This window comes from Gadus morhua, chromosome 13 (genome assembly GCF_902167405.1).
Source record: "Gadus morhua chromosome 13, gadMor3.0, whole genome shotgun sequence".
Classification (NCBI taxonomy): domain Eukaryota; kingdom Metazoa; phylum Chordata; class Actinopteri; order Gadiformes; family Gadidae; genus Gadus; species Gadus morhua.
In genome coordinates, this window is record NC_044060.1 from 9,348,854 (window position 1) to 9,365,217 (window position 16,364).

General features: G+C 49.1%; 2 protein-coding genes across 2 annotated transcripts in view; both read left to right on the top strand.

Moving 5' to 3' along the window:
- The window catches only part of flnba (filamin B a), a 37,508-nt gene extending 24,272 nt beyond the window's left edge, over window positions 1-13,236 (top strand). The window contains exons 31-50 of the mRNA XM_030374169.1: window positions 115-268; window positions 522-711; window positions 1,199-1,446; window positions 1,621-1,692; window positions 1,819-1,918; window positions 2,245-2,385; window positions 3,062-3,190; window positions 3,612-3,785; window positions 3,943-4,101; window positions 4,581-4,784; window positions 5,640-5,792; window positions 6,291-6,413; window positions 7,226-7,492; window positions 7,606-7,743; window positions 7,909-8,024; window positions 9,480-9,612; window positions 10,098-10,274; window positions 10,544-10,762; window positions 11,699-11,905; window positions 12,222-13,236. Coding sequence (XP_030230029.1) covers window positions 115-268; window positions 522-711; window positions 1,199-1,446; window positions 1,621-1,692; window positions 1,819-1,918; window positions 2,245-2,385; window positions 3,062-3,190; window positions 3,612-3,785; window positions 3,943-4,101; window positions 4,581-4,784; window positions 5,640-5,792; window positions 6,291-6,413; window positions 7,226-7,492; window positions 7,606-7,743; window positions 7,909-8,024; window positions 9,480-9,612; window positions 10,098-10,274; window positions 10,544-10,762; window positions 11,699-11,905; window positions 12,222-12,409 — 3,292 coding nt within the window. The 3' untranslated portion in view covers window positions 12,410-13,236. The remainder of the gene's footprint in view (window positions 1-114; window positions 269-521; window positions 712-1,198; window positions 1,447-1,620; window positions 1,693-1,818; window positions 1,919-2,244; window positions 2,386-3,061; window positions 3,191-3,611; window positions 3,786-3,942; window positions 4,102-4,580; window positions 4,785-5,639; window positions 5,793-6,290; window positions 6,414-7,225; window positions 7,493-7,605; window positions 7,744-7,908; window positions 8,025-9,479; window positions 9,613-10,097; window positions 10,275-10,543; window positions 10,763-11,698; window positions 11,906-12,221) is intronic.
- Window positions 13,237-13,318: 82 nt separating this feature from the next.
- The window catches only part of LOC115556823 (protein ATP6V1FNB), a 3,541-nt gene continuing 495 nt past the window's right edge, over window positions 13,319-16,364 (top strand). Inside the window, exons 1-4 of the mRNA XM_030374194.1 lie at window positions 13,319-13,464; window positions 14,488-14,717; window positions 15,143-15,257; window positions 15,413-15,515. Coding sequence (XP_030230054.1) covers window positions 14,491-14,717; window positions 15,143-15,257; window positions 15,413-15,515 — 445 coding nt within the window. The 5' untranslated portion in view covers window positions 13,319-13,464; window positions 14,488-14,490. The remainder of the gene's footprint in view (window positions 13,465-14,487; window positions 14,718-15,142; window positions 15,258-15,412; window positions 15,516-16,364) is intronic.

Below are 16,364 nucleotides of genomic sequence, written 5' to 3' on the forward strand. Positions count from 1 at the left end.
TTCCCAGGGAAACTCAGTAGCTCAGTAGCTGGTCAGTAGTTGGCTCCCGGCCCGTGGCCACACAGACGGGTTGGGGTTAGTCGGTGTGTAACAGTAGTGCCCCTGTGACTCCAGTCCCTTCAAGCTGCGGGTCCAGCCCACCCACGACGCAAGCCGGGTCCAGGCCAGCGGCCCCGGGCTCACCTCGGGGGTCCCGGCCAGCCTCCCGACAAACTTCACCGTCGACGCCTCGGAGGCCGGGCTCGCAGAGCTGGAGGTCGCTGTCACGGTGAGACACACACACACACACACACACACACACACACACACACACACACACACACACACACACACACACACACACACACACACACACACACACACACACACACACACACACACACAACACAAACTAGCATGTATACATACACACATTAGCATGTATACATACAGACCCTATCTCCCACACACACAGAAGAACACACAGAAATGTCCACACACTCAGTCAGTCAGTCAGCCTCACTCTCTCCCTCCCTCCCCAGGACCAGGATGGTAAGGCCATGCCGGCCAGTATCCACGACAACGGGGACGGGACATGGCTGGTGTCGTACCTGCCCGACCGGACGGGGCGCTACGGCGTGCGGATCACCTACGGCGGGCAGGACGTCCCCATGTCCCCCTACCGGGTCCGAGCCACGCCCAGCGGCGACGCCAGCCAGTGCAAAGTCTCCGGTAGGCTCCCCATAATATGTCCTCAGTTACCAGACCATAATATGTCCTCGGTTACCAGACCATAATATGTCCTCGGTTACCAGACCATAATATGTCCTCTGTTACCAGACCATAATATGTCCTCGGTTACCAGACCATAATATGTCCTCGGTTACCAGAACATAATGTCTTCAGTTACCAGACCATGATATGTCCTTAGTTACCAGACCATAATATGTCCTCGTTAACCAGACTTTAATATGTCTTCAGTTACCAGAACATAATGTCTTCAGTTACCAGACCATAATATGTCCTCGGTTACCAGACCATAATATGTCCTCGGTTACCAGACCATAATATGTCCTCGGTTACCAGATCATAGTATGTCCTCGGTTACCAGACCATAGTGTGTCCTCAGTGACCAGCCCGTAACATGTCCTTCATACTAGTACAAAACTAAACCTGCAGTATTTCTATTCGTCCACCTCGAACCTCCGTGACCAACCAGGTCGAGGGGTGGGGCCTACGGTTGCCGTGGGCGAGGAGCTGGCCCTGCTGGTGGACACCAGGCAGGCTGGGAAGGGAGGGCTGAGCTGTGTGGTGGTGGAGCCCGACGGCAGCGAGGTCCTGGCCCGCGTGGTGGAGAACCCAGACGGGACCTACGACATCTTCTACACCGCCGACGCCCCCGGCACCTACCGCATCTACGTCCGCTTCGGGGGACAGGATGTGGCGCGCAGCCCCTTCACCGTCACGGTGTGTGTGTGTGTGTGTGTGTGTGTGTGTGTGTGTGTGTGTGTGTGTGTGTGTGTGTGTGTGTGTGTGTGTGTGTGTGTGTGTGTGTGTGTGTGTGTGTGTGTGTGTGTGTGGACCCATTTCTGAGCATTCATGTGAGAGAGGTTGAGTGCTAATTGATGCTCTTATCTTCAGGCGGTGGAAGAGGTTATTCCCATGATGCAACAAACGTCGAATCAAGCTCCTGGATTGGGCTCCCGTCCCTGGGTATAGTTCTCCATAATAAAACACATGTGCATGCACACACTGATGTACCCTTCACCATAACACTATCATAACTACTCCATAACGTTCTCTCTCTCTCTCTCTCTCTCTCTCTCTCAACCCCTCCAGGAGACCACAGATGGGTTCTCAGAAGGCAGCAGTGTGACCGGAGGGTTCCGGCCGTTCGACATGATCATCCCCTTCTCTCTCTCCAAGGGAGACATCACTGGTGAGGCAGGCAGATGAGGGATAGGTAGAGAAGGCGGGAGAGAGCGGTAGAGATAGGGAGGGGAAGGTAGCGTTGCACTTGGACATAGGCAGAGGATCGAGATCGGGACAGCCTTTGTGTTCTGGGAGATACAGCGATGGTGTTTATGATAAGGTGTTCTAGTGAGATGGTTTCTGTGGTCAGGTGATCTTGCTCAGGTGAACTTTAGATAAAGAGATGAACATTGAGACGTTGTGAGTGTTCTGTTGGAGTTAGCGACGGGGCTGTTGTGTGTATTCGGTTGTTTTTGGACAGGTTAGTCCTAACAGCTCCGCCCCCTTGAACAGGTGAGGTGATGATGCCGTCGGGCAGGAGGGCGGAGCCTCTGATCACAGACAACCTGGACAGGACGGTGACCGTCCAGTTCTCCCCCAGCGAGGCCGGCCTGCACGAGATGCACATCAAATACAACGGAACACACATTCCTGGTACACATGTTCTGTCCGTCCGTCCGTCCGTCCGTCCGTCCGTCCGTCCGTTCGTCTGTCCGTCTGTCTGTCTGTCTCTCTCTATCTGAATATATTATCTATCTATCTGAATATATTATCTATCTATCTGAATATATTATCTATCTATCTTTCTGCACATATTATCTATCCATCTATCTGAACATATTATCTATCCATCTATCTGAACATATTATCTATCTATCTATCTGAACATATCTATCTATCTGTACATATTATCCATCTACCTGAACATATTATCTAAATAAACTGTTCAAGCCATTTTTGTTTTTCCAAAATATCGATAGTGACGCCAACGGGTCACTTGGTGCTTTTTAATCATTTTTGTCGTGGAAATTCTGGAATATATTCTTTCTTTGAGGTAGAATAATAACTACTAAATAACTTTCCCTTATTATTCCTGCCAATCAATGCTGGATTCTGTTCTACTCAGAAACTCCAGTTCAACCTGCCCTTACAACATTAGGCGGATTTCGAAGATTACCGCTCTATGTGATATATATGTATGCAATCTAATTTATATGTATACTGTATAAAATCGAAATCTCTAAATGTATGCTGTATATAATGTAATGTACGGTATATGTAAATACTGTATATAATCTAATCTAGATGTGTATATGTATCTTCTATACAGAGTCTCCTCTCCAGTTCTATGTGAACCAGGCCAGTACCCCCAGTGTCACGGCTTCGGGTCCCGGCCTCGTCTACGGCGTCGCCAACAAGATGGCCAACTTCACCATCTTCACTCAAGACGCAGCCGAAGGTACTGATCCTGACTAATACTGCTATAACGGTGCTGATCATGACTAATACTGCTATAACGGTACTGATCCTGACTAATACTGCTATAACGGTACTGATCATGACTAATACTGCTATAACGGTACTGATCCTGACTAATACTGCTATAACGGTACTGATCCTGACTAATACTGCTATAACGGTACTGATCATGACTAATACTGCTATAACGGTACTGATCATGACTAATACTGCTATAACGGTGCTGATTGTGCCTGATACTGTTGTATTAGTACCCATCATGCAATATACTTCCATAATAGCACCACTGATCATACCTTATGCTGCTAGTATAGTATGTAACAGTCATTAGCTGATAGGTTAGGGCATATGTATTTGAATATATTTCTGTTAATATATCTATGTATGTATCTTGTATCTAGGCGGTCTGGACCTGAGCATTGAGGGTCCCTCTCAAGCAGAGATCAGCTGTGTGGATAACCAGGACGGGACCTGCTCAGTGAGCTACCTGCCCATCCTCCCCGGGGACTACAACGTCCTGGTCCGATACAACCAGCTGCACATCGCCGGCAGCCCCTTCACCGCACGCATCACAGGTGGGCGGGGCCTGGGGCCTGTGGGTGGGAGGAGCCTAGGCATGCATCACACGATACGATATTTTTTACGACGGTGGATAAAACATACCGAGGAAAACGGTAGCATAACAAGATATAACGTGTGTGTGTGTGTGTGTGTGTGTGTGTGTGTGTGTAGAGGACCAGAAGAGGCGGTCCCAGGTGAAGCTGGGCTCCGCAGCAGACTTCTCTCTGGACATCACGGAGACGGACCTCAGCCTCCTGACGGCCAGCATCTCGGCTCCCTCGGGGCGGGCCGAGCCCTGCCTGCTCAAGCGCCTCGCCAACAACCACATAGGTCAGAGATGGGCTAGATCTGCTACATGCATAGATTTAGTTGTTTATTTTTTCGCTCTCTCTGACCCTCGGGTCCTTATATATTGCATTTATGTTAAGTATTATATAGAGACAAATATGTATAGTATGTGTGTAAAGATATAGAGCTATAGATATAAATCTATAGATATTAAGCATATGCGTCACGTGAACCTCCTTAGATGGTGCAATGATGGGTTCAATATCACGGGATATTGGGTAATATCCCGAGATTGAGATCTCAAATTCCAGATATTGTTTTCACCGCAAAATGTTCCGCTTTCAGTCGTCTCGTCACGCTAATAAAAATAAAAACTTCCCAGCCAAAAGTGTTATCTGCATTATTTTAGTGTTCATGTGTAGTATAAACATTTATTCACCGCAGTCTCCGTGAATAGCGGGGCGTAGCTACAGGGGTGATTGATTATCTTTAGATACAGTATTAACGTGGCCCTCCTGCAGGCATCTCGTTCATCCCCCGGGAGGTGGGCGAGCACCGGGTCAGCATCCTGAAGGAGGGGCGTCACATCCCCAACAGCCCCCTCACCATCCTGGTGGTGCAGTCGGAGATAGGGGACGCCAGCCGCGTCAAGGCCCACGGAGAGGGCCTGGTGTCTGGGCGCACCTTCACCAACGCCTCCTTCCTGGTGGACACCCGGGAAGCAGGTAAACACACTGGACTGGGGATATGTACTGAAGTACTGAAGTACTGGTCTTATAGACTGTAGTACTGGGGATATGTACTGAAGTACTGAAGTACTGGTCTTATAGACTGTAGTACTGGGGATATGTACTGAAGTACTGAGGTACTGAAGTACTGGTCTTATAGACTGTAGTACTGGGGATATGTACTGAAGTACTGAGGTACTGAAGTACTGGTCTTATAGACTGTAGTACTGGGGATATGTACTGAAGTACTGAAGTACTGGTCTTATAGACTGTAGTACTGGGGATATGGTCTGTAATACTGCAGTACTGGTCTTAAAGACTGCAGTACTGGTGATATAGACTGTAGTACTGGGGATATGTACTGCAGTACTGGTCTTATAGACTGTAGTACTGGGGATATGGACTCTAGTACTGCAGTACTGGTCTTATAGACTGTAGTACTGGTGATATGGACTCTAGTACTGCAGTACTGGTCTTATAGACTGTAGTACTGGTGATATGGACTCTAGTACTGCAGTACTGGTCTTAAAGACTGTAGTACTGGTGATATGGTGTCTTAATGGTTATGTTATACACTGTGCTACTACACAGTAGTGCAACAGTCAAAAGTTTATGTTTTTCTTTTATAAAATACCTTGAGATTCTTACTCTAGGCAAGGGTCAACTACGTAAAAAAATAAGTAGCTCAATGTAACTAATAACAGTCTAATCCCGTGATCAAAATACATGAGCGAAAACAAACTAGCTACAGTTGAAGTGTTAATAAACTCGAAACGGAGCAGCGATTAGCTCCTGGCCGTGCTAGTGGGGGAGTTGTACGTGGAGCGGTGCGGTGATACTCTGTGTTGCTAGGTTACGGGGGCCTTGCCCTGGCCGTGGAGGGCCCCAGTAAGGTGGACATCCAGACCGAGGACCTGGAGGACGGGACCTGCGGGGTCTGCTACTGCCCCACCGAGCCCGGGTCCTACCTGGTCTCCATCCGCTTCGCCGAAGAGCACATCCCTGGTACTGCCCTCCCACCGCCGGACTGAATACTACCACCGCCGGACTGAATACTACCACCGCCGGACTGAATACTACCACCGCCGGACTGAATACTACCACCGCCGGACTGAATACTACCACCGCCGGACTGAATACTACCACCGCCGGACTGAATACTACCACCGCCGGACTGAATACTACCACCGCCGGACTGAATACTACCACAAGCCCTGACTGAATACTACCACACACCCTGACTGAATACTACCACACACCCTGACTGAATACTACCACACACCCTGACTGAATACTACCAAAAGAGTGTATGGCAGAAGTATAACTTAAATTAGTTTTGTTTGTTAAAACTGAGCAGTGAGCTTATTGGGCTGGATTCCATCCGGCTAGCAAGGGTGTATCACAACTTTAGGTTTGGTTTGGTTTAGCATGGGAAAACTGGGTGAATCAAATGAAATCCTTAAAGTTATTGAAAGGTTTGATAACATGTATGTATGTCAACAGGAAGTCCGTTCTCGGTGCCTGTGACGGGGGAGGGGCGGATCAAGGAGAGCGTGAGTCGGCGGCAGCGCGCCGCGTCTGTCGCCAGCGTCGGCAGTGTGTGCGACCTCAACCTCAAAATACCAGGTTGGTACGGCAACCGCCTCCTCTGCCTTTTCCCCCCCAATCAGAATCGGTCTCTGTGAGCCCCTGAACTTCTAAGGCTTACCAACCAATCAGCATGCATATCTCTGGACAGCCACCTCTAAATATCCTTCCTTCTCTCTGAAGAGTAACTTCCTGTCCTGTGCGTTGCGTTTCCTGTCTCTGTCCTGCCTGTCTAACCTTGCCTCCTCTGCCTTCATTCTTGTCATTCCCCCCCATAACTCCTCCATTCCTCTTTCCTCCTCCTTTCCTCGAGACTTCCTTCTCCTCTGTTCCCCGGCGTCCAGAGAGTTGGTTCCTGTTGGTTCTCTCCCGGGAGCGTCTCTTTCTCCGTCCCCAGCGGTCCCCCTCCCCCAGGGGCCCGGGGCCCTGCCCGCCCGGCTCCCCCGCCAGACGCAGCCTGTCCCCGGGCTCCGTGCGGCTGGTGACCGGCCTGTCGGGGCTGGTGCTCCGCAGGGAGTCTGGGTGCGGTAGGGGGGTGTGGAGGACTCATCTTTGGCACACGCTGGGTAGCAGGTCTGCCAGGGAGGAGGGTGGGTCAGAGGTCACTGTGCGTGGTCCCTCGTAACGCTAGCATGTAGCTACACCTAGCATAGCCGTGTGTGTGCTTAAACTCTGATTAGTAGCCTGTTGGCAGGCATCATAGTTTAATGCCATCGGAAATGGCCCAGAGAGGGTTTGTTTGAATGCAGAACACGCACACTATATTATCAATAATAAATCCATCAACTACAATGAGTATCATTAGCCATAAGTACGACACTCACTCGGTCTGTCTGTCTGTCTGTCTGTAGATATTGATGTACAGGAAGTGAAGGCTGAGGTCACGTCCCCATCTGGCACCACTCAGCTGGCCGAGCTGGTCGCCGTGGGAAACGGCACATACTGCGTGCGCTTCGTTCCCACGGAGATGGGCGTGCACAGCGTGAGCGTAAAGTACAGGGGCGCGCACGTGCCTGGGAGCCCCTTCCAGTTCACAGTGGGGCCCCTTGGGGAAGGGGGCCCCGGGAAGGTGAAGGCTGGGGGCCCAGGACTGGAGAGGGCCCAGGTTGGAGAGCCAGGTACACACACGCACACAGCAACATACACACACGGCCACAGAGAGAGACGCACACATGTAGCCTAAGCAATGTCAACAGACAATGTACTGAAGTGTGTGTGTGTGTGTGTGTAGCTGAGTTTAGTATCTGGACGCGGGAGGCCGGGGCCGGGGGCCTCTCGGTGGCGGTCGAGGGCCCGAGCAGAGCCGAGATCTCCTTCCAGGATCGAAAGGACGGGTCGTGTGGAGTCAGCTACCTCGCCCAAGAGCCTGGTACTGACGTGTGCTGACGCTGACTGTGTTGTGATGCTCCCTGTATGACCGTATGAGTGTATTCTGTGTGCCGACGCTCTCCCGACAGCGATACTTTGTTTCTCTTTCTCCTGACCAGTGTACTTGTGGATTAAATGCCCTCACTCTAAATGTCAATGTCTCCAGGCGACTACGAGGTGTCGGTGAAGTTCAACGACCAGCACATCCCCGACAGCCCCTACCTGGTCCCTGTGGTCGCCACGGTCCACGACGCCCGCCGCCTCGCTGTTACTGGCCTTCAGGTGGGACACGACGAGACACCCCCCCCCACCCCCCCAGTCCGCCTCCTCCTCTGGTCTGTCTGTTGAGGGCCAGCCTTCACAGGGGCATGTTGAGGCTGGGTTCCTGTGTGAGGCTGGTCTGGGTTCCTGTGTGAGGCTGGTCTGGGTTCCTGTGGGAGGCTGGTCTGGGTTCCTGTGTGAGGCTGGTCTGGGTTCCTGTGTGAGGCTGGTCTGGGTTCCTGTGTGAGGCTGGTCTGGGTTCCTGTGTGAGGCTGGGTTCCTGTGTGAGGCTGGTCTGGGTTCCTGTGGGAGGCTGGTCTGGGTTCCTGTGGGAGAGTGGTCTGGGTTCCTGTGGGAGACTGGGTTCCTGTGGGAGGCTGGTCTTGGTTCCTGTGTGAGGCTGGGTTCCTGTGTGAGGCTGGTCTGGGTTCCTGTGTGAGGCTGGTCTGGGTTCCTGTGTGAGGCTGGTCTGGGTTCCTGTGTGAGGCTGGGTTCCTGTGTGAGGCTGGTCTGGGTTCCTGTGTGAGGCTGGTCTGGGTTCCTGTGGGAGACTGGGTTCCTGTGGGAGGCTGGTCTTGGTTCCTGTGTGAGGCTGGGTTCCTGTGTGAGGCTGGTCTGGGTTCCTGTGTGAGGCTGGTCTGGGTTCCTGTGTGAGGCTGGTCTGGGTTCCTGTGTGAGGCTGGGTTCCTGTGTGAGGCTGGTCTGGGTTCCTGTGTGAGGCTGGTCTGGGTTCCTGTGTGAGGCTGGTCTGGGTTCCTGTGTGAGGCTGGGTTCCTGTGTGAGGCTGGTCTGGGTTCCTGTGGGAGGCTGGTCTGGGTTCCTGTGTGAGGCTGGTCTGGGTTCCTGTGTGAGGCTGGTCTGGGTTCCTGTGTGAGGCTGGTCTGGGTTCCTGTGTGAGGCTGGGCTGGGTTCTGAACTGACGGTGTCTCTGTCGTGTTTCATTTAAAGGCCTTTAACAAAAATCAATCAGCAGCAGCTCAGTGGTTGCCTAGCTACAGCAGAGAGAGGCACACCCTTGCGACTGTAGTTGGTTGCTATAGGGACAGTCACAACCTGTTACCTGTAGTTTGGCTTCTGACCCTAACGAGCTACTAACAATAACTAGATCTAGCTGTACTGACCCTCTAAAGTATCCAGTAATACTACTGGTACATTTGACCTAGTTTTGTAGGTACCTACATAAACACATTTGGGAACCTAACAAAAAGGTCCCAGTAAACCTAGGTATTAGTTGTATCACTATCACGGTATTACTGTATACGCCAGGGTGCAGAAGTAGAAGTTAGTAGGTTAGTATCTAGAATGTTCTCCTAATATCTAATGTGACTGACCGCCTCTGTCTGCAGTAGCTCGACCAATTGGAGCTCAGGTAAATAGAAGAATGTCACTAATGATTATAGATAGAACTGCGTGGGTATGTGCGTTTGTGCGTGTGCATGCATGCATTGCTAACCTCTGTGGGCCCGACCTGTGTAGGAGTCTGGTTTGAAGGTGAACCAACCAGCGTCCTTCGCAGTCAGGCTGAACGGGGCTCAGGGCAAGATGGAGGCCACTGTTCACTCTCCCTCCGGCGCCCTGGACGAGTGTGCAGTCACTGAGCTGGAGAAAGGTGAGAGAGAGAGAGCATGTGAGAGAGAAGCTGCATTCACATATGAACTCCAGAGATTCAGGTCCGGACATTATCCTGAGTTGGTCTTTCACACATGTACCACACAAAAGGAGTTTGTCCGTGTCGGGACACGTTCCCACAAACTGGAAGTCCTGCTTTGTTTGGGCGAGGGGGGATGGGACTGGGAAGAGGGATACAGGAAGGAGGATGGCGGATGTGACCATTGACTCTTCCCTCATGATGAGTGTTTCAGATTACATAGACAATAAATGTATTTGGATGTATCCGCAATATCTAATTTTGAAAGAAAGGTGGTCAACGGTTGCTGGGAATTTTTCATCTTCTGCTTCTTCTTCAATTAATTCAGCACCAACTCCCGTACCAGGCATTGGTACGGGAGGCTTAGAGTATTTAGAAGTGAATCTAGTCCAGCCCTAACCTTTAAAGAAACCGGTATGAATCCAGCGTCACCGTGTTTTCTCCAGATAAGTACGCCGTGCGCTTCATCCCGCGGGAGAACGGCGTCCACAACGTCCACGTCACCTTCAACGGAGCCCACATCCCAGGAAGCCCTTTCCAAGTACGAGTCGGAGAGCCAGGACAGACCGGAGACCCCGGTCTGGTGTCGGCCTACGGAACCGGGCTGGAGAAAGGAACCACAGGTCCGTCTGTTCGAAAGTCCGTGTGTCCTTCCTGTCCGTCCGTCTGTCTGTCCAACCGACATGTATGTATGTCGAACCGACATGTCTGTGGGTCTGTCAGTCAAACCGACATGTCTGTCTGAATGTCTGTCTGCCCTGCCGGTCTGTCTCATTTACCTGTCTCACATATTGGTGGAGGCTCATGCATCAGTCGTCGGGTCAGTGATTAGTGCACCGCTCCATGTTATCTCAGCCTCGTAGTGAATTCGGAGTCCCGTCTGTGTTTCCAGGCAACCAGTCAGAGTTCATCATCAACAACCGGGCGGCGGGGCCGGGCGCCCTGGCGGTGAACATCGAGGGGCCGTCCAAGGTGAAGATGGACTGCCAGGAGGTCCCGGAGGGCTACCGGGTCCTCTATACCCCCATGGCCCCTGGGAACTACCTGATCAGCATCAAGTACGGGGGCCCCAACCACATCCGGGAGAGTCCCTTCAGGGCCCGCGTCACAGGTACCAACCGGGCTGTACTGGTCTCTACCGGGGGACACTGACCCCTCTCCGCTGGGCTCTACTAACCTGCATGTCTCTACCCGTCTCTACTAACCGGTCTCCATTCAGCACTGTAATCGGCCTCTCTCTTGGGGCTTCTGTTGGTATCTACCCGTCTCTACTGCCCTCTATTAACCTGCTTGTCTCTATTGGTCTGTACTAGGGCTTTGACTCCGAACTTCGTTATTCTAATATAATTTGAATATCAAAAAATAAATCCAAATTCCAACGAATATTAGGCAGCCCTTAATATTCAAACCTGTTATGGGCAGGCCAAAAGGGGGAGACGTCTGAGAACCCGACGCAGTCTATTCATAATATTGTAATGACCACGGAAGAGGCAGTGAATGAAGCATTGATTAGACAGCAATTTATTAGAAACCTAATATACCGTTGGAACACGCAAGACCGGTAACCATAGCAACGCCGGTAAACAAACCTTGCGAAGCCCAATCCGGTCTTATTGAAGGCATTTAATGGGCAAATATTATTAATAAATATTCGAACATATTTTGATATTAATATTGATAAACAAACTAACTTCGAATATGATTTTTGGGCAAAAGTCAAAGCCCTAGTCTGTACTACTGATATCTACTTGTCTCTACCTTTCCCTCCATTGGTCTCTGTAATCTGCCTGTCTCTACTGCCTTCACTGTAATCTATGTGTCTACTCGCCTGTCTCTACTAACATCTATCTCTATGGGTCTCTTTTAAACTGCCTGTCTATATTAGTCTCCACTAATCTATCTCTATTGGTCTCTGCTACCCTGCCCCTCTGTATTGATTGTTACTGGTATTTACTCATGTCGCTGCTGCTCTAGTCTCTACTGGTCTCCACCAACCTGTCCAGACTGGTCTCTTCTAACCTGCCTCTGCCGGCCTGTCTCTTCTTAGGTTCTCGTCTGGTCCAAGTCTCCAACGCCAGCGAGACCAGCACCCTCACCGTTGACCCAGTGCTACAGTCCTCCAGCAGCCCCTGGCAGAGCAGCGCCCCACCCCAGCCCTACTCTGATGCCAGCAAGGTGCTAAGTCGAGGCCCAGGCCTCAGCAAGGCCTTCATGGGACAGAAGAGCAGCTTCTCATTAGACTGCAGCAAGGCTGGTAAGTAGCCCCGCCCTCTGAAGGGAATCCAACCAATCAAAGCCCTGCAAACTAAAGCGATCAGCTGCTGGGAATCTTCCCCCCTGTGAAAGAGCATAGAATAGTAATGACATAATAAAATACTAATGGCATGATAATGTAGGAGACGATAATGCTAATCCTTTATTGATCACTTTGAGGTACTTCAGTACCTTTTTTTAATATTTCTGATTATCTTCCTGTACCGTCTTATTTTATTGTGTGTCCAGAATGTATTGTTGATTTTTGGAGGAATATGCTCCACTCTGAGGCTGACTAAAGCTGTGTCCCTCCCCAGGTAAGAACATGCTGATGGTGGGTGTCCGGGGGCCTCTGATCCCTTGCGAGGAGGTGCTGGTGAAACATGCAGGCAGCGGTCAATACAACATCAGCTACTTGCTCAAGGAGCGAGGCAGCTATGTGCTGGCCGTAAAATGGGGGGACGACCACATCCCCGGCTCCCCCTTCCAAGTCACGGTCCCCTAATGCACTGCCGTCTGCTGCGCCACCGAGCCGTCTGTCATTCTGCATGCTTCAAGCGCACTGGAAAGTTCTTTCAAAATAAATAAGCATATTATACAAACAAAAGTTTGCCTTTTTGTGACAACCTAAAAAATATGTGTACAAAAATCGAGCAGCATGAATATTCATGATGCCTTTTACTTTGCTTGGAATTAAATGATTGCACTTTTATACTTGATGATGCCTTGCTGTTCTTTGACATCATTCCATGATGATCATTCCTTTAGTGTAGCTGATATGTTGACTAGCTAGCGGTGTAGCTGATAAGCAGGTGTACTCGCTAGTGGTGTTGCTTCTGAATAAGTTAAATATCTAGTGGTGTCACTATTAAACAAGTACGTGGCACAGGTCGAATTGAAAAACGCTGTTCAGTTCTCCTGTCGTTTTATGTTTTCGTTACTACTGATATTGTTATTCTGTTAATCATCTCCGTTAGAAACATTGATTTATTGTTTTTTTTATTTTGTATCTTAATTGATGGAAATGTTGCCATAATTAATCACTCTCTTTGTAATGCTACATGAGAGCATTGCATAACTTCAAAAAGATGCAACACATCCTAGCGTCGACATCAGCTGGCTATTTGTCAAATGGCCAATTTCTGGGCATTTCACATCACCCGCCCAGATGATGTCATCATGGGACCATATTGTGTTCACCTGGTGATATCTATACCGTCAACTGGAGAACTTTGGAGGAGGAAGTGATTTTGGGATTATGACTGCATAATTTAAATGTGATTAATATGAATGTAATTTGATAACCTGAACTGGAATAAAATTTGATCATGAGCTTTGGACTTTGTGTCTTTCTTGTAATGTTCCTTGAACATTGTGAATAAGCATGGTCTCCAGTAAAGAGGCAGGTATTTTGTGTTTCTGTGTGTGCAAGAGAGAGGGACAATGGCCCCGTTGTAGGTCAGGTTTCCTGGCTTCCCTCCACAGTGGTGTCATCTGATCCAGTTGGCTTCCACAAGACGCAGACCTTGTCCGTACCGGTTTCGGCTGGACCTATAACAGGTAGCATATATCTACTATCTTGAATAGAGGGCTGTATTGTGAAGATTTGTTTGTTTTTCTAAAAAGTCTTCGCATAATAGCTATGATATAATTCTAAACATCTAGTTTGATCTGCTAAAATAGTCAACCGGTCTGATAAGTTAGTCTACGCTACACGTAACCATTATCTGGAAGTTGTTCTAATAAGCTAGTTTGACCTGGTAGAATAGGCAAAGTGTCTGGTAAATCAATCTACTCCAGGCAACCACCATCTAGAGGTCTTGTTCTAAACAGTTATTTTGATCTTGAGCTCCAGAACTATGTTATAGACTGATATCAGGTTGCCCTGATATCAATAATAATCAACAATTCTAATACCCTTTATACTGTCTATACAGCACATTTCCTACATGGATATCAGCCAAAGTTTATTATATTGAATGGAATGCAATAAGTTAAAACGGTAACAGCATTTAAACGAGAGGAGAAGATTCAATCAACAGAAGGCCTTTACAAATACAAGCATGGGATGAGGAAGATGGTTGGTGATGAAGATTATTCAGGTCTCAGGAGATGAGGACTGATGAATATGATGATGATGAAGGTGGTTCTGGTCTCAGGAGATGGGGACTCTGATGATGATGAGGATAATGATGAAGGTTGTTCTGCTCTCAGGCGATGAGGACTCTGATGATGATGATGATAATGATGAAGGTTGTTCTGCTCTCAGGCGATGAGGACTCTGATGATGATGATGATGAGGATAATGATGAAGGTTGTTCTGCTCTCAGGCGATGAGGACTCTGATGATGATGATAATGATGATGAGGATAATGATGAAGGTTGTTCTGCTCTCAGGCGATAAGGACTCTGATGATGAGGATGATAATGGTGATGAGGATAATGATGAAGGTTGTTCTGCTCTCAGGCGATGAGGACTCTGATGATGATGATGAGGACAATGATGAAGGTTGTTCTGCTCTCAGGTGATGAGGACTCTGATGATGATGATGAGGATAATGATGAAGGTTGTTCTGCTCTCAGGCGATGAGGACTCTGATGACCACCCAGATGCAGAACTGCTACCGGGAGCAGATCACCAAGGAGACGATGACCCGGCTGGCCTGGAGGTCTCGTTATGCTAAGGAATACCCTCTCTCTTCCAAGACCCCAGCCCCAGCCCCACCCGGACCCCCACCGGCACCTCCACTAGGACCCACCCCAGGACCAACCCCACAGCCAGACCAGACCCCCAAGCTGCCCCCCAAGACCAGGTGAACACACGCTGACCCCTGACCCCAGTGCACCAGGGAGAAACCCCCCAACCCTAACCCTGGACCCCGGGGGACTGAACACATGAATAGAACAACAACACAACAGGAATCACAGGTCTAGACAAGCAGACCCCTGTTATTTCAATAGTTGAGCACCTTTGGTGTGGGCTTGCCGTACGTGGTGTCCGTTTGTGGTTATTTTTGTTACACACAACCATGGCGACGTGTCTGTCGGGGTTCCTGGTTGATAATCATGAGACTTCACCACTGGAGTGAACCTATCACAGTCCAGTACACCGACCCACCAGTTTGTAAATGAGGACCGTCTGGAAATGATTTTAGAAAATAAATGAACATTTCATCCTGATTATTATGGGACTTTAGTGGGCGTCATAGTAACACAGTGCATGGTGCCGACATCGTAGGACTCCCCGGCTGCCGCCTGTTCCCACGGTGACCGAGAGGACCTCTGCCCCCCCTCTGATGAGACCCCCCTCCCCCCAGACCAGAGAGGTCCTGTACCAGGGCTCCTCCCACTATGTAAACACACACACACACACACACGCACACACACACACACACACACACACACACACACACACACACACACACACACACACACACACACACACACACACACGCACACGCACGCACACACACACAAACGTTTAAATGTTTGAAATGGTGATTGGCAGGGGACGGGGCGTGGCCTGTATCTGAGGAGGCGGGGCCAGATGAGACCGGAAGAGAAATTTGAGTTTCCTCTCATCTCGTCCTGGGAGTACGGATGGAGATTGGGTGAGAGACAGACACATGGATACAGATATCTTTTTTCATCACATTTTTCACCGCCCCCCACAAAAGAAATACCTTGCCTCACCTGAATTCTGGAAAATCAGTCAGATTCACGACGGCAGTCTCTAAACTGGTCAAACACCATAGAATAGCATTAATTCACAAACATTAAAGGTGTAAATGTGTAATGTGTAAGATTTTCATAAATAAATCCTCAAAACAAATAGCATGCCGAATTTAATTGGCACCCTATTTTTTTGGCATGTGGAGGTAAATAAGCTATTTATTTACCAGTCTAGATGAAACATTTCGAGTTCAGCACCAAACCTAATTGCTTTTTTCACCAAGAGCGGTCTCCAGCTATGGAAATACACGACAATGTTAATTAATTTCTTGCTACTATTTCTATCATTTGTTATATTTCTGTGATTTTCAAGAGGTAAGAATACCCCCTCTGGGCAACTTCTCTTTAACCTCTCATGTTGGACTGAGGGCAGACTGGATGCTGCAGTGACCTCTTGAGGTACAAAGTGGTATTACAACACGTTATTGGCCGGTGCTAGCTGGGCTAGCTGCTAACAAGTAAATATATCTCAAACACAGTACATAGACATAGCTTGTTCAAAACTCTTATTTCTTCTCATTCTGTTAATAATTGTTCATTTTTTGTATGTGTGAAACTCATAATCCTTCACGTTACACCTTTAAAAGTAATTTGGCTGCCATGCGCAAATAAAGATTATAGAGATATGGGCCTATCTGTAAGGTTTGTGTGTGTGTGTAGTTGACTACAGTGTGTGTTTATGCATTTACGAATATATATATATGTGTGTGTGTGTGTGTGTGTGTGTG